This window comes from Scyliorhinus canicula, chromosome 3 (assembly GCF_902713615.1).
Source record: "Scyliorhinus canicula chromosome 3, sScyCan1.1, whole genome shotgun sequence".
NCBI lineage: Eukaryota > Metazoa > Chordata > Chondrichthyes > Carcharhiniformes > Scyliorhinidae > Scyliorhinus > Scyliorhinus canicula.
Window position 1 is genome coordinate 5,228,509 of NC_052148.1, and position 26,938 is coordinate 5,255,446.

At 49.6% G+C, this 26,938-nt stretch overlaps 1 protein-coding gene across 1 annotated transcript in view; it reads right to left on the reverse strand.

Moving 5' to 3' along the window:
• The window catches only part of LOC119963790, a 1,053,439-nt gene that overhangs the window by 532,574 nt on the left and 493,927 nt on the right, over positions 1–26,938 (reverse strand). Inside the window, exon 80 of the mRNA XM_038793076.1 lies at positions 20,356–20,495. Within this exon, the coding sequence (XP_038649004.1) occupies positions 20,356–20,495 (140 nt within the window). The remainder of the gene's footprint in view (positions 1–20,355; positions 20,496–26,938) is intronic.

Consider the following 26,938-nt stretch of genomic DNA (forward strand, 5'->3'; position numbering starts at 1 on the left):
ACCCCCCCCCACCCCCACCCCCCCCCCCCCACCCCCACCACCCCCCCCCCACCCCCCCACCCCCCCCCCACCCCCACCACCCCCACCCCCCCCCACCCCCACCCCCCCCACCCACCCCCCCCACCTCCACCCCCCACCCCCCCCACCCCCCCACCTCCACCCCCACCACCCCACCCCCACCACCCCACCCCCCCCACCCACCCCACCCCCACCCCCCCCCCACCCCCACCCACCCCCACCCCCCCCAACCCCCCCACCCCCACCCCCCCCACCCCCCACCCCCCCCACCCCCACCCCCCACCCCCACCCCCGGACCAGCCCCTTGAGGCGCTCAGAGCAATCGCCAGCAGCTCTATCGCCAGTGCAAACAGCAGTGGGGAGAGGGGACATCCCTGTCTCGTTCCCCGGCGTAATCTGAAATATTCCGACGTCGTCCTATTTGTCCATACACTAGCTACGGGCGCCCGGTACAGCAGCCTAACCCAGTCAACAAAGCCCCTCCCAAACCCGAAACGCTCCAGCACCTCCCAGTCGAACGCTTTTTTTGCATCCATTGCAACCAGCTTCCCTGCCTTCCGGGGGCATCATAATCACACTGAGCAGCATTCTAACATTGGCCCCCAGCTGCCTGCCCTTAACTGAAGTGTTGGATGCTGTAGACTTGCGAGATGAACATATACCACAAACACTGAGGAGGTTCAACTCTATTTTATTAACTAATCGACATACGAGAACTGCGGGTTTAAATGATGCTAGTTTAAACCAGAGACCTAAGCCTGTCTGAACCAGTTGACTCTCTCAGCACGTGGTGTGAGTCTGTGCGAGATTTGATGAGTTCTTGTTCCACTGAGAGGCAGCACCCAGAATGAGCGGGAACCGTGGTGCCCTCTGCCTTTATAGTGTGTGTATTCTAACTGGTGATTGGCTGCGATGTTTGTGCATGATGATTGGTTCTGGTGTATGTTCATCAGTATGTGTCTGCACCATGATATACTGGTGTATATTATGACATCACCCCCTTTAAAAAAATTTTTGATGTGAATATGTGATAATAAATAGTGTGGGTGGGTGAAGAATGTACCTAACTAAGTTTGAGGTGCGAAGACATATGTACAAATCTATAAACAAAGGAAGGTGCCTGGGCAGATGATTAATAAGCAGGAACTTGAACAAAAAAACGATGCTATTTACAAACCACTGGAGAACAAATTTAACAAGGAAGGAAAAATAAATCTCAGAAAGTCCACTTATTTGCAGAGTTCATAAGTTCAGTCTCTGAGGTGGCGACAAACTCTGGTTGACCGCCTCAAGGGTGGGTCAATAGCTGGCGCGTCAGGAGCTGGGTGGGCTGCAGCACCGTCGGAGGAGGCAGAGTGACCGGAAGCTCTGCACAGTCCATAGCGGGGTCAGCAGAGGAGCTGGTCGGAGGATCCCGTGACGACTCTGGAACAAGACGAAGGGCACTCCGATTGCGGCGCCGAATGGATCCGGCCGGTAACCAGATCAGGAAGGAGCGGGGGGGCCACCTGCCTAAGAACAACAGGCGCAGACCAGCCACCATCCGGAAGGTGGATGCGAACCGTGTCATGTGGCTGGATGTCGGGGAGATCAACACGTGAGTCGTGTGTAGCTTTCTGTTTCAGCTGAGACATGTGCATGCGGTTGAGCACGGGGACATGATCGAGGTTGGGGGTGAGAATCGATGGCACCCAGTCCTGAGGGTGCGGTTCATCAGTAACTGTGCAGGCGATAGCCCAGTGGTGAGCGGGGCAGAGCGATAGGCTAACAGAGCAAGATGGAAGTCAGAGCCGGCATTGGCGGCCTTGCAGAGCAGCCTTTTGACTATATGAACCCCTTTTCCGCCTTGCCATTGGACTGAGGGTACAGGGGACTGGACGTGATGTGTGTGAAGTTGTAGTGTCGGGCGAAGCTGGCCCTTTCCTGGCTCGTGAAACAGGGGCCATTGTCCAACATTACCATAAGCGGAATGCCATGCCGGGCAAACTTCTCCTTGCATGCCCGAATAACAGCCGAAGATGTGCAATCTGATCTGACCTCCGGGTAATTGGAGAAGTAGTCAATGATTAGGACGTAGTCCCTGCCCAATGCGTGGAACAGGTCGATGCCCACTTTGGTCCAGGGCTATGTGACTAGCTCATGGAGCATCAGGGTCTCCCTTGGTTGGGCGGGCTGAAAACCCTGGCAGGTGGGGCAGTTGAGTATTGCATTGGCGATGTCATCGTTAATGCCTGGCCAGTAGACAGCTTCTCTGGCCCTGCGGCAACATTTTTCTACTCTGAGATGACCTTCATGCAGTTGCTCCAGGACCAGCTGGCGCTTGCTGTGTGGTATGACGATGCGATCCAACTTCAGGAGCACCCCGTCAACAACTGCCAGGTCGTCACGGACATTGTAAAATCATGGGCATTGGCCCTTGAGCCACCCGTCTGACATTAAACACATCACACGTTGTAGAAGGGGGTCAGCCGCTGTTTCGTGGCGAATTTGCACCAGGTGTGTATCCGATGCTGGCAAGTGGGAGGCTGCGAGTTGAACGTGAGCATCGATTTGGCAGACGAACCCTTCGTGATCACACGTAGTGGTGACCGACCTGGAGAGGGCATCAGCAATGACAAGGTCTTTGCCAGGGGTATAAACAAGTTGGAAGTCATACTCCTGCAGCTTGAGTCGGATGCGTTGGAGGCGAGGCGTCATGTCATTCAAGTCCTTTTTGATAATATTGACAAGCGGACGATGGTCGGTTTCAACAGTGAACTGCGGAAGTCCATATACGTAGTCGTGGAACTTCACGACTCCAGTGAGAAGGCCGAGACACTCTTTTTCAATTTGCGCGTAGCGCTGTTCTGTGGGGGTCATTGCCCGTGACGCATACGCAATGAGGGCTCATGACGAGGCCTCATCTCGTTGCAGGAGCACGGCTCCAATCCCAGAATGACTGGCATCAGGAGATATTTTTAGTCTCTTTGTTCGGGTCGAAAAAGGCCAGCACTGGGGCCGTGGAAAGCTTGGCCTTCAGTTCCCTCCACTCGAGCTTGTGGGCAGGGAGCCACTGGAAGTTCGTAGTTTTGCGATTCGGGATGAACTTCCCGAGGAAATTTACCATGCCCAGGAACCGGAGGACCGCCTTCTTGTCCTCGGGCGTTTTCATGGACGTGATTGCTGCAATCTTGTCCTCGTCTGGACGCACCCCTCGGTGGGAGATGTGATCCGCCAGGAACGTAATGTTCAACTGGCCGAAGGAGCATTTGGCCCTATTGAAGCGGAGGCCATCTTTGTGAATGCACCTGAAGACGCGCTTGAGGCGGCTGATGTGTTCCTGCGGGGTGGTTGACCAGATTATAATGTCGTCGATGTATACCCGGACGCCGTCGATTCCCTCCACCATCTGCTCCATTATTCGATGGAAAACTTCGGACACGGAGATGATGCCGAATGGCATTCAGTTGTAGCAGTATTTGCCAAAGGGTGTGCTGAATGTACACAGCTTTCTGCTCGACTCATCCAGCTGGATTTGCCAGAAACCCTTTGAGGTGTCGAGTTTTGAGAAGAGTTTGGCGTGGGCCATCTCAGACGTGAGTTCCTCACGTTTCAGAATCGGGTAGTGCTCCCGCATGGTGTTCTGATTAAGATCTTTAGGATCTATACAGATCCTCAGCTCGCCGGACGGTTTCTTGACGCAGACCATGAAGCTTACCCAGTTGGTCAGTTCCGTGACTCTGGAAAAAAAACCTTGTTCTTGGAGGTCTTGGAGTTGTTGCTTGAGGGGGTCCTTAACGGGCGCTGGGACTCTGCAAGGTGCGTGAACCACAGGCATGGCGATGGGCTTGAGTAAAATATTGTATGTATACGGGAGTGTGCCCATACCCTCGAAGACATCATGGTATTGCTGGATGATGGAGTCGAGTTGTGCCCTGAAGTCTGTGTCAGAAGATGCAGACATATCGCTTGGAGAGAGAGAGTAAACCCTCTGCACTAAATGGAGCAGCTTGCATGCCTGCGCACCAAGCAAGGAGGATTTTGAGGCGGCAACGATCTCAAACGGGGGAACAGCTGTGTGAACACGATGTGTCACCTCAAGTTGGCAGGATCCACTGGCAGCGATGGCATTGCCATTGTAGTCAAGCAATTGACACGCAGATGGCAGGACGGCAGGCTGGACACAGAGTTTGAGAAGATCAGATGACGCAATGAGATTGGCGGAGGCGCCAGTTTCTAGGCGGAACCTGACAGGGGAACGGTTGACTGTAAGGGTAGCAAACCACTCATCATCTGGGTCGATGCTGTGAATGTGGACGGGTTTGGTGCCACGCTTGGGAGACATCCTGTTCGTGGTTATGATGCCAAGTTGGAATGGGGCCTGTGGGTCATCGCAGGCACAGTGGGAAGCGAGATCTGGAGCAGGTTCGTTGATGGCAGGCTGAATGGATCTGATGTCTCTATGGGGCTGGGTGGACCTTCTAAAAGCAGCAAGCAGGGAGGACCTGCACATAGTAGCATAGTGGTCAAGTTTGCCACACTGCAGGCAGCGTCGGGTCTTCGCGGGACATTGCCGCTTTAAGTGGGCGGAGCCACAGTTGCCGCATGCCGGTGCGTCGGCACGTTCGTTGCGCCACTGCGCATGCGTGGGGCGATCAAGCGAGGTGTACGCCTGCACAAAACGGTCCGTGACGTCACCACGTTCGTTGCGTGTCAGCGCGGGAGTCTGCACAAAGCGCGCAAAATGGCTGCCATCGTCCAGATCCAGACCCTGGAAAGATTTAATCATTTGGACCTGTTCTGCTTCGTAGGGAGCTTGCCGCGCCGTTTCAGTGGCCTGGATGCGGGAGTAGTGCGTGGAGGCGTGTTCATGAAGAACACAGGTCTCAATGGCCGTGGACAGGGTGAGCTGCTTTACTTTTAGTAGCTGCGGGCGCAGGGGCTCAGATTGGACACCAAAAACTATCTGGTCACGGAGCATGGAGTCAGAGGTGGACCCATAGTTGCAGGGCTGCGCAAAGACGCGGAGGTGGGTGATAAAGGACTGGAAAGACTCGTCCTTACCCTGAATTCACCGTTGAAACATGTACCTCTCGAAGCTCTCGTTTACCTCAACCTCGCAGTGGCTGTTGAACTTTAAGAGGACAGTTTTGAACTTCGATTTGTCCTCCCCCTCAGCGAAGGTGGGCGAGTTGAGGATGTGGAGAGCATGGTCCCCGGCTGTGGAGAGGAAGAGAACAATCTTCCGTGCGTCCGAGGCAACTTCCAGGTCCGTGGCCGTGGCCTCGAGGTACAGCTGGAAATGCTGTTTAAAAATTTTCCAATTCGAGCCCAGATTCCCGGCAATGCGGAGGGGCGGCGGTGGGTGAACGGAGTCCATTCTGCAGGATGGCGTGAGACTGGTGGAAGGCAGATCACTGGTAGGTAGGTCTCAGAAGTACTAACATCACTCAACTACTGGTACCATGAAGTGTTGGATGGTGTAGACTTGCAAGATGAACATATACCACCAACACTGAGGAAGGTTCAATTTTATTAACTAACTATTAACTAATCGACATACGAGAACTGCGGGTTTAAATGATGCTAGTTTAAACTAGAGACCTAAGCCTGTCTGAACCAGTTGACTCTCTCAGCACGTGGTGTAAGTCTGTGCTAGACTTGATGAGTTCTTGTTCCACGGAGAGGCAGCACCCAGAATGAGCAGGAACCGTGGTGCCCTCTGCCTTTATAGTGTGTGTATTCTAACTGGTGAATGGCTGCGGTGTTTGTGCATGATGATTGGTCCCTGTGTGTGTCCATCAGTATATGTCTGCACCATGATATACTGGTGTATATTATGACATTAACAAATCCTGTCTGGTCTTCTCCTGTGACGTCTGTTACACAGTCCTCAATCCTAGAGGCCAGAACCTTGGCCAGGAGCTTGGCATCCACATTTAACAAGGATATCGGCCTAGACGAACCACACAGCTGCAGGTCTTGTCTCTTTTCAAAATGAGCGAAATCATGGCCTGTGGCATTGTCTGGCCTAGAACTGCTCTTTCCTTGGCCTCGTTAAAGACTTTCAACAGCACTGGCCCCAATATCCCAGAGAACCTTTTATAGATATCGACTGGGTACCCGTCCGGTCCCGGGGCTTTCCCCGACTGCATGACCTTCACGCCCTCCACTATTTCCTCCAGCCCGACCGGGGCTCTCAGCCCTTCTACCAGCTCCACGTCCACCTTCTGGAAAGTCAGTCCATCCAAAAAGCGCCTCATCCCCTCCGGCCTCCGATCTATACAGCCTACTTTAAAGTAGAGCGAGTCCCGCCACGCCGCCCCGGCACCCACACATGATTCTCCCACCCCCCCAAACCAGCGCGGCGAGATTCACGGCTGGCCGCTGAGAGAATCACCGCTCGCCGTTTACAATGGGCGATCGACAATTCACCAGCCCGGATGGGCCGAGCGGCCTGCCCAGCACAACAGGTTCCCGCCAGCGCGTCCACACCAGGTCGCTGCCGGCTGGAACAGCGGGAGAATGCTGGGCATGGGGGGGGGGGCCTCAAAAGGGGTTGGGCCCGCGATCGGTGCCCACCGATCGGCGGGTTGGCCTCTCTGAAGGAGGACCACCTTTCCTCCACTGCTCTGTAAGAACCATCCGACATTTTCTTGCGGAGCGGCCGCGGGGAGAACGGCAATCGTGCATGTGCGAGTGACGTTATTTACGCGGCGCCGCCGCATCATTTACGCGGCACCGTTTTTACACGCCGCCAAGGCCCGGCACGCGTAAATGATGCGGCGCCGCCGCGTAAATAACGTCACTCGCACATGCACGATTGCCGTTCACCCCGCGGCCGCTCCGCAAGAAAATGTCGGATGGTTCTTACAGAGCAGTGGAGGAAAGGTGGTCCTCCTTCAGAGAGGCCAACCCGCCGATCGGTTGTGAGGGTGAAACCCACGCAGACATGGGGTGAATGTGCAAACTTCACACGGACAGTGACCCAGAGGCGCCTCATAGAACATAGAACAGTACAGCACAGAACTCCACTATCACAGCAGGCAGTCCATTCCACACCCAAACCGCTCTCTGAATAAAGAACAAACATCGGATATCCCTCCTATATCTCCCACCCTGAATCTTATAGTTATGCCCCCTTGTAACAGCTACATCCAGCCGAGGAAACAGTCTGTGAACGTCCATTCTATCTATCCTCCTCATCAGCCTATGAAACTCTATTAAGTCGCCTCTCATCCTCCTCCGCTCCAAAGAGAAAAGCCCTAGCTCCCTCAACCTGGTTTAGCTCACAAGGCTAAATCGCTGGCTTTTAAAGCAGACCAAGCAGGCCAGCAGCATGGTTCGATTCCCGTACCAGCCTCCCCGGACAGGCGCCGGAATGTGGCGACTAGGGGCTTTTCACAGTAACTTCATTGAAGCCTACTCGTGACAACAAGCGATTTTCATTTCATTTTTCACCTTTCCTCATAAGACCCATCCTGCAAAACAGGAAGCATTCTGGTAAATCTCCTTTGCACCCTTTCCAATGCTTCCACATCCTTCCTGTAATGAGGTGACCCGAACTGCACACAATACTCCAAATATGGTCTCACCAGGGTCATGTATAGTTGCAGCATAACCCCACGGCTCTTAAACTCAAGCCCCCTGTTAATAAACGCTAACACACTATGAGCCTTCTTCACGGCTCTATCCACTTGAGTGGCAAACTTCAGAGATCTTCAGAGATAGGGCAGCACGGTAGCATTGTGGATAGCACAATTGCTTCACAGCTTCCCAGGTTCCACAGGGTACCAGGTTCGATTCCGGCTTGGGTCACTGTCTGTGCGGAGTCTGCACATCCTCCCCGTGTGTGCGTGGGTTTCCTCTGGGTGCTCCGGTTTCCTCCCACAGTCTAAAGATGTGCAGGTGAGGTGGATTGGCCATGCTAAATTGCCCTTAGTGTTGGGTGGGGATAGGGATAGGGTGGAGGTGTTGACCTTGGGTAGGGTGCTCTTTCCAAGAGTCGGTGCAGACTCGATGGGCCGAATGGCCTTCTTCTGCACTGTAAATTCTATGATCTGTGGACATGAACCCCAAGATATCTCTGTTCCTCCACATTCCTCAGAACCCTGCCGTTGACCCTGTAATCCGCATTCATGTTTATTCTACCAAAATGAATCACCTCGCACTTATCAGGGTTAAACTCCACTTGCCATTTCTCGGCCCAGCTCTGCATCCTATCAATGTCTCTTTGCAGCCTACAACAGCCCTGCACCTGATCCATGACTCCACCAATCTTTGTGTCTTCAGTAAATTTACTGACCCAGCCTTCAGCCCCCTCCTCCAAGTCATTGATAAATATCACAAATAGCAGAGGACCCAGCACTGATCCCTGTGGTACACCGCTGGTAACTGGTCTCCAGTCTGAAAATTTGCCATCCATCACCACCCTCTGTCTTCTCAGTGCCGCAGTCCCAGTGCTAGCCACTGTGCCACATGCCACCCCTTTCACCTTCAGCAAAACGTTATGGGGCAATATTGTTTCAAATTCTCTGAGAAACAGACATCACTAGTTTAACTTAAATGGATAGCAATCTGCTGATGTCATCCAGTAAAGTTACTTCAGACTGTTAAAATATGTTAGATAAATACATATATGATTATTATTTACATTTGTCTAGACAAGTTACGCCCAGGTAGTGGGGAAATGGGGTGAGGCTGATCATTTTTCTATGAGGAATAGATAAGGGGTTGGGGAAGTGGGTCCATAAATAAAAGAGGAAGCAAGTTGAGGGAGGCATAAATTAATCAGGGGTTGGGTTATCACTGCTGCCTCACAGCGCCAGAGAACTGGGTTCAATTCCTGCCTCGGTAGGTTGTCTGTGTGGCGCTTGTACATTCTCTCCGTATCTTTGTGGGTTTCCTCAGGGTCCTCCGATTTCCTCCCACAGTCCAAAGATGTGCACATTCGGTGGATTGGTAATGCTAAGTAGTCCCAGATGTGCCGGTTACGGGGGTGCTTCAGCGATTGGGCAGGGGAGTGGGCCTAATTAGGTTCCTCTTTCAGAGGGTTGGTGCAGACACACAAGGCCTCCTTCTACACTGTCGGAATTCTATGGTTTTATAAATTTATCTGGCTGAAGGTGCTGTATGGCCCAGGAATATTGGACACAAGCAGGCTAGCCAATGAAGCCAATAGGAACACTTTGCAACAGCAGAAGCAGAGAGTCCAGGGGAACATACTAATCCCACACCCCATCCTGAAGGACATTGTGATCTGTTGCACATCACAATATGCAGCATGTGCTTTCCATGTCACTTTGTCCTCTTTTCAATATTTGAAGATAATTGCTAAGATTATAGAATAGATCATAGACTTTTGCAGTGCAGAAGAAGGCCATTCGGCCCATTGAGTCTGCACCGGCTCTTGGAAACAGCACCCTACCCAAGGTCAACATCTCCACCCTATCCCCATAACCCAGTAACCCCACCCAACACTATGGGAAATTTAGGACACTAAGGGCAATTTATCATGGCCAATCCACCTAACCTGCACATCTTTGGACTGTGGGAGGAAACCGGAGCACCCGGAGGAAACCCACGCACACACGGGGAGGACGTGCAGACTCCGCACAGACAGTGACCCAAGCCGTAATCGAACCTGGGACCCTGGAGCTGTGAAGCCATTGTGCTATCCACAATGCTACCGTGCTGCCCCACAGTACCCCACGGTACCCCAAGGAAAGACAAATGGAGATTTTTATATACTAAAGACTTACATGTACGCTGGGAGGCTGAGACGTCATCACTTTCCTTCTTGTTTGGGTAGATGGCAGTAAGGGTAACATCATATAAGGTGTCAGGATCCAGGTTATCTAAAACCTGGCTTGTCTCATTGCCATTTATAATCATCTGGAAGAATATGCAGAAAGTGAAGGTCAAGATACGTTTTCTGCAAACTGATTCCCTTAATTAAATGGGGATGTTTGAATTTAATATCACTCAGGGGGCCACAAGGGCCTTAAAATCCTTTACCAACCCTTGGCTGCATCCACCTTTCCCAGTGGCATTCCCTCATGGTCATGTGGAGTATTTCTGGAGAAAATTCAATTGAAGGAATGAACTAATTTGGACGGTTTTGTTCATTACACAAATGCTCTTCTTTGAGTGGGCAACTGAGCCTAACATCTCCATACTAAAGAGCATATGGTCCGTGCGGAAAGCAGTTTTCTGATGTTGCTCGTTTTACTGGTGTGTGATTAACACGCCTCCGTTTAAAGGCCGTGTGCTTAAAACTACTACGGCTCTGTGTATGTAGTTATGCTCGGAGTCGCCAGGTGCCATATTTAGACACCGTCACAAGTATATCAAGGTCAGGTTCAAAGTAATAAATCTGTACACCGATTAGTAAGTCCAAACGATTGGTGTTTATTATAACAAATATAATAGATACACATGCATACGCTAAAGAGACTAACTTACTTCTAATACTAAACAACTAAAATACTTATCTAGACAGGAACAGGCAAGGTCAGGGGACAAGGCCTTCGTCCCGTTCTTGGTCTGCAACTCTCAGATTCTTAAAGTTGTCAGGATCTAGCAAGGTCTGGATCACGTAGCGATCGTTGTATTGGCACTTACAGTTCGGTGGCTGATGCTCAACGGCCGTTGATGAAACTGGAGTCAGGATGCGATGTAACAAGTCTGGGCCGGAGTCTGGAAGCAACAGACCGAGTCATGTGCTTGACCTTCTCTTTATAGGTCCTAGAAGTCCGTGCCCCCCTTGGGACGGTTCTTTTACCTGCCATGTATCGATTGGGCCTTTCCCAATCGATATCTTCCAAACCCCCCCCAATCTGAGGGTCGTTCCTCGATGGGTGGGGCGGTCCCTACGGCTCTTTGTGTTGGTTACTGTGGCGCCATTCTGTCTGGGCGTCTACGCAAAAGTATCCATTGATACTTAAATGTTTCTATTGTGCGGGGTCTGGATCTGGATCACCTCATTACTATGCAGATCTGTTCCCATTTGCACCTTTGGCTGAAACTCTGCACCTGGCCAAAAACTGGTTTCTGTACGTGCAGAATGCAAATTAGTCTTCTGCAAACTGCTTGTCCTCACTCAGACTGTTTTTCCCTGCAACCTTAGCAGTTCTCCATTTTGTAGCCCAGTGTCCATCTTAGATGGCTACATTCCCTCCTTGTGATCCTCACAAGAAATTGTGAAGGATCACCTATGCACGTTTCTTCGAGTGCCTTTGGGTGCCCTCTTTGGGTTCCCTAACCTTAGCAAGTTCCTGGGCGTCTACTCTGTCTATAACTATGGCAAGAAAATTTTTAACTGACATTTCTATTTGGCGCTATGTCAAAGGGGACATGCATTACCAATAACCGGGTACCTCTACCTATCACAACTACTATCCTCATCTCATTTTAAACATTTTATTACAGTCTAAAAACCTTATCCATTCACACCACATTACATATCACTTTCTGACTCGGCAGTCGAGTTCAGAACAATATAATACATTAGTGTCTTTATTAACATATTGCTTTATTCATTTCCTAGGCATCAAGGGGTTGGGGGGATTGGTTAAAACCGAAAATAGGGGATTGAACTCCGTAAATGGTTGAGGGGCAGGAACAGGAGGCTCTCCTTTTCCATTTCCTCAACCTGAGGGTCTGTACAATGACGCAGAGAATTGCAATCACCAACAGTGATTCAATCACGTACGACATTGAGTACCATGTTATGAATTTTGTGCACCAGGTCTGAACTTCGCTGATCAGAGCTGAGCACGGGGAAGTTGGTGTGAGGGAAACATTGACGGCGGGGGTTGTGGGGGAAACGTGACTTGCTTCCACATGTACAAATACAACAACGTTTAAAACTAATAGGTAGGCTTCCATCATGGTCTTCTCTTCGTTCGCTTTGTCCTCTTCCTTCTGTATGGCCGATCCTTGCCGTGAACCTTCTTTCGCCTTTCGAAAGCTATGGGATCAAGTACAGTATCTGTCAATACACAGTTTAATATCCGTACTTGTTAGTGTATCTGTCCTCTCATTCCAATTGACCCTTAAATGACTGGCCAAGTCACACCCTGTGACTCCCCTCATTTTTTTTTTCAAAAGCGAATTTAGGAGCAGGAATACACCTGACAACTTTCCTCCTGCGAGCCGTCTCGCAGGTTTTGCCAATTTACCATCCGAATGTTCCTGGATGTAAATAGCATGTGGGATGGCGGCCTAAGGGCAACCTAACGAAAAATGAAACAAAGTTTGGAACAAAAAGGTCGAATGGGTTGCGTATGGGCTGCTACGGGTAAGATTTGGATGGGATCCCCGGGTAAGGCGTGCTGTGCCGTACCCGAGCTTGGCTGACCAAAGTGGGTTCTCAGACAGGGCGGGTCCTCAGTGCCGTTTCTCCACTGCCTGAGTAACCTGGAATGAACGGGCAAGAATGTGTTAACCGTGGGGTTGCAGCCTCTATTCACCGAATAGAGGGGCACCTGAAAAACAAGGGAGGAGCCAAGATGCTCCTTGTGAAAAGTTGAGCTGTGCTCCAGACATTTTAGCCATAATGTGAGCTGGTCACAATCTTTTCAGCTGAAAAGATCTGCAATCAAACCCTTAACATATCAACAAGCAAACAAACACAAACTAACAAACAAACATACGTGCAGGTTCCATCAGAAAGGATATCGCTTCCCTCAAGCGGTTCCTATTTTACATCATCTGGACACCTCACTTTTCCTCTGCCTCTGTGAACAGGGTCACAAAGGTTGCCGTATCGGGGGTCAGACACCGTGTCGTCCTGCTCTCCCGGATCCCACACCCTTGTGTGGATCAGGCATGCAATTTTGGAATTATGTGACCGGGGTCACTTTCATCGTTACGGACAAGTCTGTATGAATTGTCCCTGTGCCAAAGTGTGGGGTCTAAACTTCAAGGGGTATTGTCGGGGTCGTCGGGGTCGGGTGGTGGGACTAGGTTTTTAATATAGGTGACTTCCATGGGGTCACTGGAGTCGGGGTCGTAGTCGCTGCAGTGTGGGCTGTAGGGTTGTGTGCTGTGGCTGTCCTCAAAGTCAGTATCAGTTTCACTGTCTCTGCTGTGGCAGCTTGTGGGCGTTTCGGGGCGTGGTCTGTTGTGGTCAGTGGGCGGAGTCGTGGGAGAGTCCGATGATGAACTGGTCTGTGAGGGGGATGGTGGAAACGTGTCTCTAGTGGGCGGGGCGAGATGTTCTGCTGCGTCTAGCAGGACATGGTGTGGTTAGACTGTGTTCCATATGCCTTCAGTTGGTTAATATGAAACCACGCAGTCTTTCCATTGGGGTATTTTATCCTGTAAACTGAGGGGCAAATTTTGTCCGAAATTGAATACGGGCCTGAAAATTTTGGTGCCAAAAAACTGCTGGGGTTATACACAGATAGCATTACCTGTTGCCCAACCTGGAATTCTGTGGGGTGTACGTTCTTATTAAAGCAAGCTGTGCTTTGTTTGCGTCGTTTTCCCAGTTGAACTGCGGCTGCGATCTGTGCAGACCTCACAGTCTCAACTAGGTCTTTAACAGCTTTCTCATGCGTGAGGGCCGTCACTTCGGGGCTAGTCATGTCCAGTCCTAAAAGGAATTCTGTACCTTTCATAGGGCGTCCGGTCATGAGTGTGTGTGGGGTGAAACCTGTGGATGTTGAAACCGTGTTTCGGATAAACATTAGTGCAAATGGGAGTACCGAATCCCATGTTGAATTGTTTTCCTGAACGATTTTTCTAAGGGTCGATTTTAGGGTCCGATTCATGCGCTCTACAATCCCGCTGGACTGTGGGTGATACGCAATGTGAAAATTTTGTTTAATGCCGAATATGGTCAGGACGTTCTTCATGACACGTCCTGTGAAGTGAGATCCCTGGTCCGAATCTATACTTCTGGGTAAACCCCATCTCGTGAAGATGTGGTGGGTCAGGATCTTTGCAGCTGTCTTAGCTGTATTCGTTCGTGAGGGGAATGCCTCTACCCATTTGGTAAAGGTATCAATTACCACCAGCACGTATTTATAGCCATTCCTACAAAGGGGCAATGGTCCTATAAAGTCGATCTGGAGGTTTGTCCAGGGGCCATTAACTGGTCGAGTATGCCGAAGCTGGGTCTTTTTGGAATACCTCTCCGGGTTATTCTGGGCGCAAATAAGGCAATTCTCAATGTAGTGGGTAACATCGGTCCTTAAATTAGGCCACCAACAGAGTTGCCTGAGGTGCCTCGTGGTCGGGTCGATCCCTTGGTGTCCATGACCGTCATGGAACAAGGCAATCATTTGATTTCTGTCCTGCTGCGGGACCACATAAAGCTGGTCCTTGATGATCACACCCTCGTGTGTGGTCAGAGCGTGTCGGAACTTATCATACTGTGGCACAAAAGTCCCTTTAAAAATCTCCCTGAGATATTCATCCTGCTTCTGTGGCTCGGCTAAATCTTTGATGTCCGTCTGTGAGACTTGAACTGCACTCACAGGGGCGCTAGCTGGTGCGCTAGCTGGGGGTGTCCAACAGTGTCCTCGCCTCGAACCTGCTTTAGCCAGTGCGTCGGCTTTTACATTTCCAGGGGGGGGATGACCTATGGTGGCTTCTAACTTTGATAATTCCAAAGGTCCTATCCTTCGCTTGGTCTAGGATGTGGCGGAGTAAAGGGGCTGATGGAAGGGGTTTCCTGTCTGCGGAGACAAAACCTCGTGTCCTCCACAGGGGTAGGAAATCCGTCAAACTGTTGCAGACGTATAGACTGTCCGAATATATGTCTGCCGGGCTGGGGAAAGAATCGGGGTGGTCCACTATGTAAGCTATGGCCGCGAGCTCTGCTGCCTGCGCGCCTAAGTGACCTGGCAATTTTAAAGCTATTTCTTCGAGTGCGCGACCCTGTGTGTCCTCGACATAGATGCCGCATCCAGTGATATGCTCACCATCTAAAACCGTGGATGAACCGTCCACGTATATCTTCAGTGGGCCACACGTGTCTGTGTGTTGGGGGCTTTGTCTTGGGTTCCCTATCTTCCTTGGGGGTGTCTTCGCTATGAAGGGTCCTGTGTTGTGTAGGGGTGCTGCATTTTCACATTCATGGGGCTGTCCTGGATATTGAAGGTTGTCGGCTAAAAATGTGTGTGTCCGGGTCCATTTAACCGTAATGTCGCGTCCTTGTAAAAGTAATGTCCACCTAGCTGCCCTAATCTGGCTAACTGAACCGTCCTTCAGTCGACCGTCTAGGAGTAACTGTGTGGGGGTGTGCTCGGTCAAAATGGTGATGGGGTTGAGTCCGGTAATGTAGGAAAAGTATTGAACTGCCCAGAAAATTGCTAGGAGGTGCCTCTCGCAGGCTGAGAATCCTTGTTCTACTGGGTCTAAAAGTCGGGAGGCATAAGCCACTGGTCTTAGCTGCTCGTGCCGTTCCTGAAGTAACACGGCCGAGAGGGTCAGATCTGTGCTCGCTACCTCTATTGCATAGGGGGAGAGTTGGTCTGGGAATTGTAGCGCGGGTGCTGCGCTAAGGGCTTTCTTTAACTCTTCCACAGCCTCTGTATGCTGCGGAAGCCATTCCCAAGGGGCTCCCTTCTTAAGGAGGTCTGAGAGTGGGGCTGCCTTTGTCGCGAATCCATCGATATGGTTCCGCCAGTACCCAACCAGTCCTAAAAACGACCGGAGGGCTGAAACATTCTGGGGAAGGGGCAATTTGACAATAGAATCAATTCTTTTGAATTCGATCTCGCGTTTGCCGTGCGTGATGACTATACCCAAATACATCACTTTGTTTTCCAATATCTGGGCCTTTTTGGGGTTAACTTTACATCCAATCGAGGTTAAAAGTTCCAGGAGCTTGGCCAGAAGCGTAATGTGCTCTGCCTTTGTGTCTGTCTGCAGTAATAGGTCGTCCACATACTGTACCAGACATTCGGGGCGGGAAAATTTTTCTAAACCATTCGCCAGCTGTCGGTGGAAAATGGAGGGGGAATTGTGGAATCCTTGTGGGAGGCATGTCCACGTATACTGCTGTGCTTTGAATGTGAAGGCAAATTTGTACTGGCACGCCTTTGCCAATGGGATTGACCAGAAGCCATTGCTAATGTCCAATACCGTGAAATATTTGGAGTGGAGTCCCTGTTTGAGCATGGTCTCGGGACTTGTTGCGACCGTGGGGGCTACTGCTGGGGTTACTTTATTGAGCTCCCGATAATCAATGGTCAGACGCCATGATCCGTCGGGCTTTCTCACTGGCCAAATAGGGGCATTATTGGTCGAGGCTACTGTTCTAAGTACACCTTGCTCCAATCAGCTACCTATTACTTTCTCTATTTCTCCCTCTGCTTCTAGGGGAAATCTGTATTGTTTCTGTGGTCGGGGTCAGGTCCGGCAACGTGAACTTGTCCAGTCATTCTGCCGCAGTCGTGCCGGTGACTGGCAAATGCTGTCCTGTGTGTGTTTAAAACTGCTCTCACTTGTCTGTCCGTGTTTAGTGTAGTCAGGTCAAAAGAATATTCGCCTACTGCGCTAATCCGATTTGCGTACTCTCCTACTGTGAGAGTAGCGGGTGCTCTGTCTGACCTTGCCATTCGCCAGACACATTGGTTGACTGGGTCGAACGACAGGCTATGGGCATTCATAAAGTCTATACCCAATATGTGTTCTGCTGAACGGGGAACATTTACTAAAACGACGGGGTGTTTGGTAGAGATGTTCCCTAGCTGGATTGCTACGGGGGCTGTAATGTGTCCCTGTTGCGAGTGACCTGTAAAACCGCTAAGTGTGATGGTGGAGGTGGTCGGCCACGTGTCTGCCTGTGCCGTGGTGGTGGAATTAATTGTGGTGCGGGACCCTCCTGTGTCGCAAAGTAACTCTATGGGCTTCCCTCTAACCTTAGCTGTGACTACCGGTCTCCCGGATTGATCCCAAAGAGTGTCACAGACCCAAGTGGGGGAGCCCGAACACAGTCAGTCCATTCCGTCCACATTGGTCTGTCCTGACTGTATCCCTATACTATGGATCGGTTTTGCTCTATTTCTATTCAGAGTGCCTGTCTGCTGGCCTCTCTGTGATCTTTGGGGTGCATTGCATTCCTTTGCCCAATGTCCTAATTGGCCACATTTGTAGCATTCGAGCGACTTCTGTGGAGGGCTGTTCTTCCCTTCATTTACCCATGCGGGGCTTTGGTGTGCTCTCACTGCCTGAATGTCCGCTGCAGCCTGAGCTTCATCTGGGGTCTTTATTGTACTTTTGCCCTGAACCGATTGTTCCCAAGCGCGGGACAATCTTTTCAGAACCCATTTCTCGTTATGGGCCTCTTCTGAGGGGTCATAGCTATTGCAAGCACTCTGTCCTGCATCTGTGGCATGGGAAATTATGGTGCGTGTCCATTTGACCATATTGTCACGGTTCAAATGCGCTCTATTTAAATCGCCGAAAACTGCGTTAAAATGGATCCACAGCCTTCCTGCAAATGCTGTGGGATGCTCTGTCCTCTTTTGTCGGCACTTATTTAGTCCTTCGACTGGGTCTCCTCTATTTTATCCTATTGCATCTAAAATGGAGGTGTGCATTTCTTCTAGGGTGCCTCCTCCAACATTCTGTGGGTCAGGGAGGGCTGCTACTACAGACGGGTCTAAGCACAGAACCGTGAGCTTAACATGCTCTCTCTCGTCCAGGCCGTACATGGTTGCCTGCTGTTTCACTATCGCGAAAAATTGGTGGGGGTCTGCGGTGGGGAGAAACGGAATGATTTTCTCACACGCGTCCCTGAGTTGGGTTACAGTTAAGGAGGTGGTGTAGGTGATATCGGGTGCGCCTTCTGTGGTCGCTTTCCTTTGGGTGGTGACTGGATTCATAGGTGCGGTAACTATCTGATCTGTGGGGGGTTGGGGTGCTTTTCTTTTCTGCTGCGCTGCTGGCGCACATGTTCCTTGAACATAGCGCTGCGCGGTTTCACTTAATTCCTGCCAGTCTGGGGCATTCTCCTCATCTAGCTGTGTTCCAAAGGTATTTTGGAACGCATTCTGCACTGAAAGCAGAGATTGCAGCTCCACAATCTGCTTCCTACACTTGGCATGATCCACTGTACTTTGTCTTTGTTCTGTGGTGGCAGCATGGAGTGCTCTTAACGCTGCCTTTAGGTCAGAGCATTGCCTCTGCAATGCCTCTACCTGCTTTTCTGATTCTGCTCTTATCAGGACGGCACGTTGCACGTCCTGATAGGCTTTTTCATACTGGGTCTGGGAACTGCTCAGATGGGCTAGACATGACTGATGTGCCCTCTTGGCATCATCCACCTCGCTACCCTTCTCTGCCAGCTTCCCTCTAAGTTCCATGTTTTCCTTCTCTATGTCCCTGACATCCACTTTGCTTATCCTATTTCTCTCTTCTAATTCTGCCCGGAGCGTCTGAACGACCTACTCAGTGCCTCGCAACTGTGCCAAACAGGCCACGATTGCCATCGGCTTGCGTGATTTACTAAGGTTTTTCTTATGAATTTGAGAGAGGTTCTCCCACCAAGTATGTCCTCTACTTCCGGGACCTGTCTCCTCATTCATACAGAACTCTTTCCAAAGGGGCCATCCCTTTCCTTGCAGATACTTGCGGAGTTCCAGCTCCCACACGGGACACTGACTTACTCGGCTACTGCTGGTCGCTGCGACCACAAACCGTTCTGGGTTCATGAGGCGTTCCACTGCCTGCATGGCCATTTTCTCTTTCTCTCTTAAGTTAGGACAGGGGGTGTTGAGGTAATGTTTTACAAGACGGGTAAGGCTTTCGCTATGTTCCGCTCACAAAACTCCCGACAGTTCGTCGCAACAAAAAGCTCTCAGGTTTACCTTACAACCCTGTTAGTACGCATGCACAAAACACACTTCCGAATTATCTTTATTCGTTTGAACACCTTGATTACTTGTGATTTTTTTCTTTTTCTTTACTCAGATTTCTAATTCAAATTTCTGGGTCCTCGACGGAGTGGGGGTGCCACTTGCAACCGCGTCCCGTCAGGATGTCGCCACTAAATGTTGCTCGTTTTACTGGAGTGTGATTAACACGCCTCCGTTTAAAGGCTGTGTGCTTCACACTACTATGGCTCTGTGTATGTAGTTATGCTCGGAGTCGCCAGGTGCCTTAGTTAGACACCGTCACAAGTATATCAAGGTCAGGTTCAAAGTAATAAATCTGTACACCGATTAGTAAGTCCAAACTATTGGTGTTTATTATAACAAATATAATAGATACACATGCATACGCTAAAGAGACTAACTTACTTCTAATACTAAACAACTAAAATACTTATCTAGACAGGAACAGGCAAGATCAGGGGACAAGGCCTTCGTCCCGTTCTTGGTCTGCAACTCTCAGATTCTTAAAGTTGTCAGGATCTAGCAAGGTCTGGATCACGTAGCGATCGTTGTATCGGCACTTACAGTTCGATGGCTGATGGCTCAATGGCTGGTGATGAAACTGGAGTCAGGATGCGATGTAACAAGTCTGGGCCGGAGTCTGGAAGCAACAGACCGAGTCATGTGCTTGACCTTCTCTTTATAGGTCCAAGAAGTCCGTGCCCCCCTTGGGGCGGTTCTTTTACCTGCCATGTATCGATTGGGCCTTTCCCAATCGATATCTTCCAAACCCCCCCAATCTGAGGGTCGTTCCTCGATGGGTGGGGCGGTCCCTACGGCTCTTTGTGTTGGTTACTGTGGTGCCATTCTGTCTGGGCGTCTACGCAAAAGTATCCATTGATACTTAAATGTTTCTATTGTGCGGGGTCTGGATCTGGATCACCTCATTACTATGCAGATCTGTTCCCATTTGCACCTTTGGCTGAAACTCTGCATCTGGCCAAAAACTGGTTTCTGTTCGTGCAGAATGCAAATTAGTCTTCTGCAAACTGCTTGTCCTCACTAAGACTGTTTTTCCCTGCAGCCTTAGCAGTTCTCCATTTTGTAGCACAGTGTCCATCTTAGATGGCTACATTGATCACCTTCCAGTACAGTAATGCCATTCAGAAAGAATGTGCTTATGCTTTTGCAGGTTATGCTTTCAAGAGCTCATCCCACCCAATTGAGTTTTGGCCGATCTCCAAATTTTCCAGTCCTGCCCGTGACTGTGTGTCCCTGTTGGGAATGGAAAATACCTGCTGTTTTCAGTGTGATCATACCACCACGACCAACAGAGAATGCAACTCATTGGCAAGTGTGGAAAGGATTACAAGGATACAATGAAACATTGTTGCTGGAAAGGAGGAACATTTTCATACATATACAGATCTGGCTGACAGCGGTTTTGCTTCACACTCGCATGTTGCAAGGCAAATTTAAAAATCAGCTGGAGCTACACAGAAGCAGAAAGTATGGATTTCATCACCTCTTTTTTGTCCCCTCCCCCAGATGGAACCCAGCTGATTCTGTACTGGTCCGCCTCCTCCGATCCATGATCCCAGTCCATCCGGAAACTTTTCCTCGTGATATCTGAGAAGCGTAGGTTTGATGGTGGTTGGTCAACCGCTGTGTGAGTAGAATGAGACCTTAAATGTACACATGTAGCAGAAAGGTAACAGAATCTGACAGAGCAGAAATGAGTAGAGGCCATCTGAGCAATGATTTGAGATACTGGTAATGATCGCCAACAACTTGCATTGATAATCGTGCCTTTAATGCAGTAAAATGTCCTGAGGCACTTCAGAACATAGAACAGGACAGGCACTTCGGCCCTCCATGTTGTGCTAACTTGTGAAACCATTGTCAAGCCCATCTACACTATCCCATTATCATCCATATGTTCATCCAATGACCATTTAAATGCCCTTAATATTGGCGAGTCCACTCCTGTTGCATGCAGGACATTCCGCTCCCTTACTATTCTCTGAATAAAGAAGCTACCTCTGACATCAGTCCTATATCTATCTCCCCTGAATTTAAAGCTATGTCCCCATGTGCTGATCATTATCATCCGAGGAAAAAGTCTCTCACTGTTCACCGTATCTAATCCTCTGGTTATCTTGTATGCCTCCATTAAGTCAGCTTTAAACCTTCTTTTCTCTGACGAAAACAGCCTCAAGACCCTCATAAGATCTTCCCTCCAGACCAGGCAACATCCTGGTAAATCACCTCTGCACCCTTTCCAATGCTTCCATATCCTTCCTATTATGCGGCGTCCAGAACTGCAAGCACTGCTCCAAATGCAGACGCACCAGAGTTTTGTACAGCTGCAACATGACCTCATGGTTCCGAAACTCAATCTCTCTAGCAATAAAAGATAACACACCAAATTATTAATAGCACTATCTACCGGAGTGACAACTTTCAGGGATCTATGGCATGGACACCGAGATCTCTCCACTCATCCACACTACCAAGAATCTTACCATTAGCCCAGTACTCTGTTTTCCTGCAATTCCTTCCAAAATGAATCACCTCACACTTTTCTGCATTAAAGTCCATTTGCCACCTGTCAGTCCAGCTCTGCAGCTTATACTGCTCCTCTGTAACTTGCAACATCGTTCCGCACTGTCCACAACTCCACCGAGTTTAGTGCCATCTGCAGATTTACTCACCCATACTGCTACGCCCTCCTCCAGGCCATTTATAAAAATTAGAAACAGCAGTGCCCCCAAAACAGTTAGAACATAGAACATAGAACAGTACAGCACAGAACAGGCCCTTCGGCCCTCAATGTTGTGCCGAGCCATGATCACCCTACTCACATATCCACCCTATACCCGTAACCCAACAACCCCCCCCCTTAACCTTACTTTTATTAGGACACTACGGGCAATTTAGCATGGCCAATCCACCTAACCTTCTTTGTTCTTTGTGGTACACCACTAGTAACTGAACTCCGGCTGAACATTTCCTATCAGATTTGTCTTCTTCCAGCTAGCCAATTTCTGATCCACACTGCTAAATTACCCTGAATCCCATGTCTCCGTGTCTTCTGCAATGGCCCACCATGCGGAAGCTCATCAAACGCTCATCAAACACTTTACTGAAATCCATGTACAGCAATCACATACCTATAGAAAGCTTTAGGGTTATCCTTGATCCTCCGTGCCAAAGATTTCTCATGTCCCCTCCTGGCTCTTCTTTGCTGTCTCTTTAGATCCTTCCTAGCTAACCTGTAACCCTCGAGCGCCCTAACTGAACCTTCACGTCTCATCTTTACATAAGTCTCCTTCTTCCTCTTGACATCTGATTCAACTACTTTAGTAAACCACGGTTCCCTCGCTTGACCACTTCCTCCCTCCCTGACAGGCACACAAGTACATAAGAACTAGAAGCAGGAGCAGGCCACATGGCCCCTCGAGCCTGCTCCACCATTTAATGAGATCATGGCTGATTTTTGTGGACTCAGCTCCACTTTCCGGCCCGAACACCATAACCCTGAATCCCTTCATTCTTGAAAAAGCTATCGATCTTTCTCTAAAAAAACATTTCATGAAGGAGCCTCAACTGCTTCACTGGGCAAGGAATTCTATAGATGCACAACCCTTTGGGTGAAGAAGTTCCTCCTAAACTCACGCCTCAATCTATTTCCCTTTATTTTGATGCTGTGCCCCCGAGTTCTGCTTTCACCTGCCAGTGCAAATAACCTGCCCACATCTATCCTATCTATTCCCTTTATAATTTCACATGTTTCTAGAAGATCCCTCCCTCATCCTTCTAAATTCCAACGTGTACAGACCCAGACTATGCAACTTCTCGTAATCCAACCCCTTCAGTTCTGGGATTAACCTAGTGAATCTCCTTTGCACAACCTCCAGTCCGTCCTTTCTCAGGTAAGGGCACCTAAACTGAACACAATACTCCAGGTTTGGCCTCACTGACATCTTATACAATTGCAGCATAACCTCCCAAGTCTTGAACTCCATCTCTTGAGCAATGAATGACAAAATTCCATTCTCTTTTTTATTCTCCTGTTGTAACTGTAAACCAATATTTTCGACTCATGCACGAGCACACCCAGGTCTCTCTGCACAGCAGCATGTTTTAATATTTTGTCATTTAATTAATTATCCTGTTTGCTGTTATTCCTACCAAAATGGATAACCACATATTTGTCAACATTGTATTCCATCTGCCAGACCCTAGTCCATTCACGTAACCCATCCAAATTCCTCTGCAGGCTTCCGGAATCCTCTGCACTTTTTGCTTTACCACTCATCTTAGTGTCGTCTGCAAACTTGGACATATTGCCCTTTGTCCCCAACTCCAAATCATTGAAGCAAATTGTGAACAATTGCGGTCCCAGCACTGATCCCTGAGAGACACCACTAGCTACTGATTGCCAACCAGAGAAACACTCATTAATCCCCACTCTTTGCTTTCTATTAGTTAACCAATCCTCTATCCATGCTACTACTTTACCCTTAATGCCATGCATCTTTAGCCTGTGCAGCAACCTTTTGTGTGGCATCTTGCCAAAGGTTTTCAGGAAATCCAGAGATACCACATCCATTGGCTCCCCATTATCTACCGTTCTGGTAAGGTCCTTAAAAAATTCCACTCCATGAGTAAGGCACGACCTTCCCATTTATGAACCCATGCTTCGTCTGCCCAATGGGACAATTTCCATGCAGACGTCTCACTATTTCTTCTTTGATGATAGATTCCATCATCTTCCCTACTACCGAAGTTAAGCTAACTGGCCAATAATTACCCGCTCTCTGCCTACCTCCTTTTTTAAACAGTGGTGTCACGTTTGCTCATTTGCAATCAGCCGGGACCATCCCAGAGTCTAGTGAATTTTTGTAAATTATCACTAGTGCATTTGCAGTTTCCTGAGCCATCTCTTTTAGCACTCTGTGACGCATTCCATCAGGGCCAGGAGACTTGTCTACCTTTAGCCCTATGGGCTTGCCCATCACTATCTCCTTCATGATAACAATCATCTCAAGGTCCTCACCTGTCATAGCTTCATTTCTATCAGTCACTGGCATGTTACTTGTGTCTTCCACTGTGAAGACAGACCCAATAAACCTGTTCAGTTCCTCAGCCATTTCCTCAACTCCCATTATTAAATCACTCTTCTCATCCTCTACAGGACAGATATTTACGTGAAAAGCCCCTAGTCGCCACATTCCGGCACCTGTTCACTCTCACAATCTATCTTACTCTTATTTATAGCTTTTGTAGTAGCTTTATGTTGCCCCCTAAATATTTCCCAGTCCTCTAGTCTCCCACTAATCTTTGCCACTTTGGATGCTTTTTCCTTCAATTTGATGCTCTCCCTTATTTCCTTAGATATCCATGGTCGATTTTCCCTCTTTCTACAGTCCTTCCTTTTTGTTGGTATATACTGTGAAAAATCGCTTGGAAGGTTCTCCACTGTTCCTCAACTGTTTCACCATAAAGTCTTTGCTCCCAGTCTACCTCAGCTTGTTCCCTTGAAGGTTCTGTTACATACTCTTCTCGGAAACTATCACGGATATATTCTATAAACTCCTCCTCCAGGCTGCCTTGACCGACCTGGTTAAACCAATCAACATGTAGATTAAAATCCCCCATGATAACGACTGTACCATTTCTACATGCATCAGTTATTTATTTGTTTATTGCCTGCCCCACCATATAGTTACTATTTCGTCGCCAAAAGACTACTCCTATCAGTGCCTTTTTCACCTTACTATTCCTAATTTCCACCCAAATGGATTCAACCTTGTCCTCCATTGCACCAGTGTCATCCCTTACTATTGCCCGGATGTCATCCTTAAATAACAGAGCTACACCACCCTTACCATACACTCAGTCCTTCCGATTAGTTTGATATTTATCAAGGACTACTATAAAAGTCCCAAAGGCCTTGCTCACCCCCTCCGAGTCCCCAACAAAGTTCTAATCCCCATCAACCACTTTCCCTATTTCCATCGCTGCCTCTCTTTGTCTGAGCTGCTGTGCAATCAACCTACTGGCCTTTTCCCCATGCTCGTACACCGCTTCCTTCACCTTCCTGAGTTCCTCCACTGCCTTTCCTGTAGTTAACAAACTAAATTCTGCCTGCAGCCTCCGGCGTTCCCTCAACAGCCCTGGCTCTGGCGCCTTCACATACTTCCTATCCACTCGTAGGGTCTCTCTTAGGGAGGTTATGTTGCAATTGTATAAGGTGTTAGTGCGGCCACACCTGGAGTATTGTGTTCAGTTTTGGTCTCCTTACTTGAGAAAGGACGTACTGGCACTGGAGGGTGTGCAGAGGAGATTCACTAGGTTAATCCCAGAACTGAAGGGGTTGGATTATGAGGAGAGGTTGAGTAGACTGGGACTGTACTCGTTGGAATTTAGAAGGATGAGGGGGGATCTTATAGAAACATTTAAAATTATGAAGGGAATAGATAGGATAGATGCGGGCAGGTTGTTTCCACTGGCGGGTGACAGCAGAACTAGGGGGCATAGCCTCAAAATAAGGGGAAGTAGATTTAGGACTGAGTTTAGGAGGAACTTCTTCACCCAAAGAGTTGTGAATCTATGGAATTCCTTGCCCAGTGAAGCAGTTGAGGCTCCTTCATTACATGTTTTTAAGGTAAAGATAGATAGTTTTTTGAAGAATAAAGGGATTAAGGGTTATGGTGTTCGGGCCGGAAAGTGGAGCTGAGTCCACAAAAGATCAGCCATGATCTAATTGAATGGCGGAGCAGGCTCGAGGGGCCAGATGGCCTACTCCTGCTCCTAGTTCTTATGTTCTTATGTTCTTACCAATCGGTCCTTCTCTGCCCTGTCCGTGTTACAGTGCTCACCCCAGTCCAACGCCGGCATCTCCACATCATGGCTGTCCGTCCTGTCACTGTATGTCTGGATCTAGATCAGCTCCCCTCTCAGCACCGCCTCCAGCGCTTCCCAGACCACCGCTGCTGAGACCTCCCCCGTATCGTTTACCTGCAGGTAGTTCAGCATCCACTTCCTCAATCTCTCGCAGACCACTTTGTCTGCCAACAGCCCCACATCCAATCTCCACTGTGGGTGCTGCTTACTGTCCATAGTGACCTGCAGGTCCACCCAGTACGGAGCATGGTCCAATATCGTAATTGCCGAATAGCCCGTATCCACCACCCTCACCAACAAGGCCCTGCCCAAAACAAAGAAATCTATCCGGGAATACACCTTGTGAACGTGGGAGAAGGACGAAAATTCCCTGGCTCTCGGATGCCTAAATCTCCACATATCCACCCCACCCCCTCTCACCTGCTCCATGATCCATTTCGGCTCCTTTGCCATTGCTGGCACCTTGCCCGTTCTCGAACATGACCGGTCCAGGCCTTGATCAACAAGCATGTTGAAATTCCCACCCATAATCAGCCTGTGCGATCATCCCAGGTTGAGGGTCCCACTGAACTTTGGGAAAGGTTGACAGGGTTTATTGCTGCTGTTACACGGTATGAAAATACAACAAAACATTTTTCCCCCACAAAAGACATGGGCCGCGATTCTCCCAAACCGGGAGAAATCGTAAGGCTGGCGTCAAATCCGGGCGGGTTTGACACCAGCCCCCCCCTTCCCGACCGGGAACCGATTCTGGTCCCCGGTCGGGGCTAGCAGCCCGACGCCGTAAACTCCGGCATCACGGGCTTAACGAATTTCGTTAAGCCCGCTTGCCAGAGTTAGCGCCGGCTGACGCGTCATATGACGTCAGCCGCGCATGCGCGGATTGGAAGACTCCAACCCGCGCATACGCGGATGACGTCATCGAGTATTTGCGCGAAACCCGCGCATGCGCGGGCCGGGATGCCCCTCAGCCGCCCCGCGAATGGATACTGCGGGGCGGCGGAAGGACAAATAGTGCGCGGGCATCGGGCCCGCTGCCCGCGATCGGTGCCCACCGATCGCGGGCCCATGGCACCCTTGGCACGGCCGTGGTACAGCCGTGCCAATCGGTGCCATGGTTATAAAAAGCGAGAGTTTACGGCCGTTTTTACGAATGGCCAGACCAGGTGTGTTTGCCGTTCGTAAAAACAGCCGTA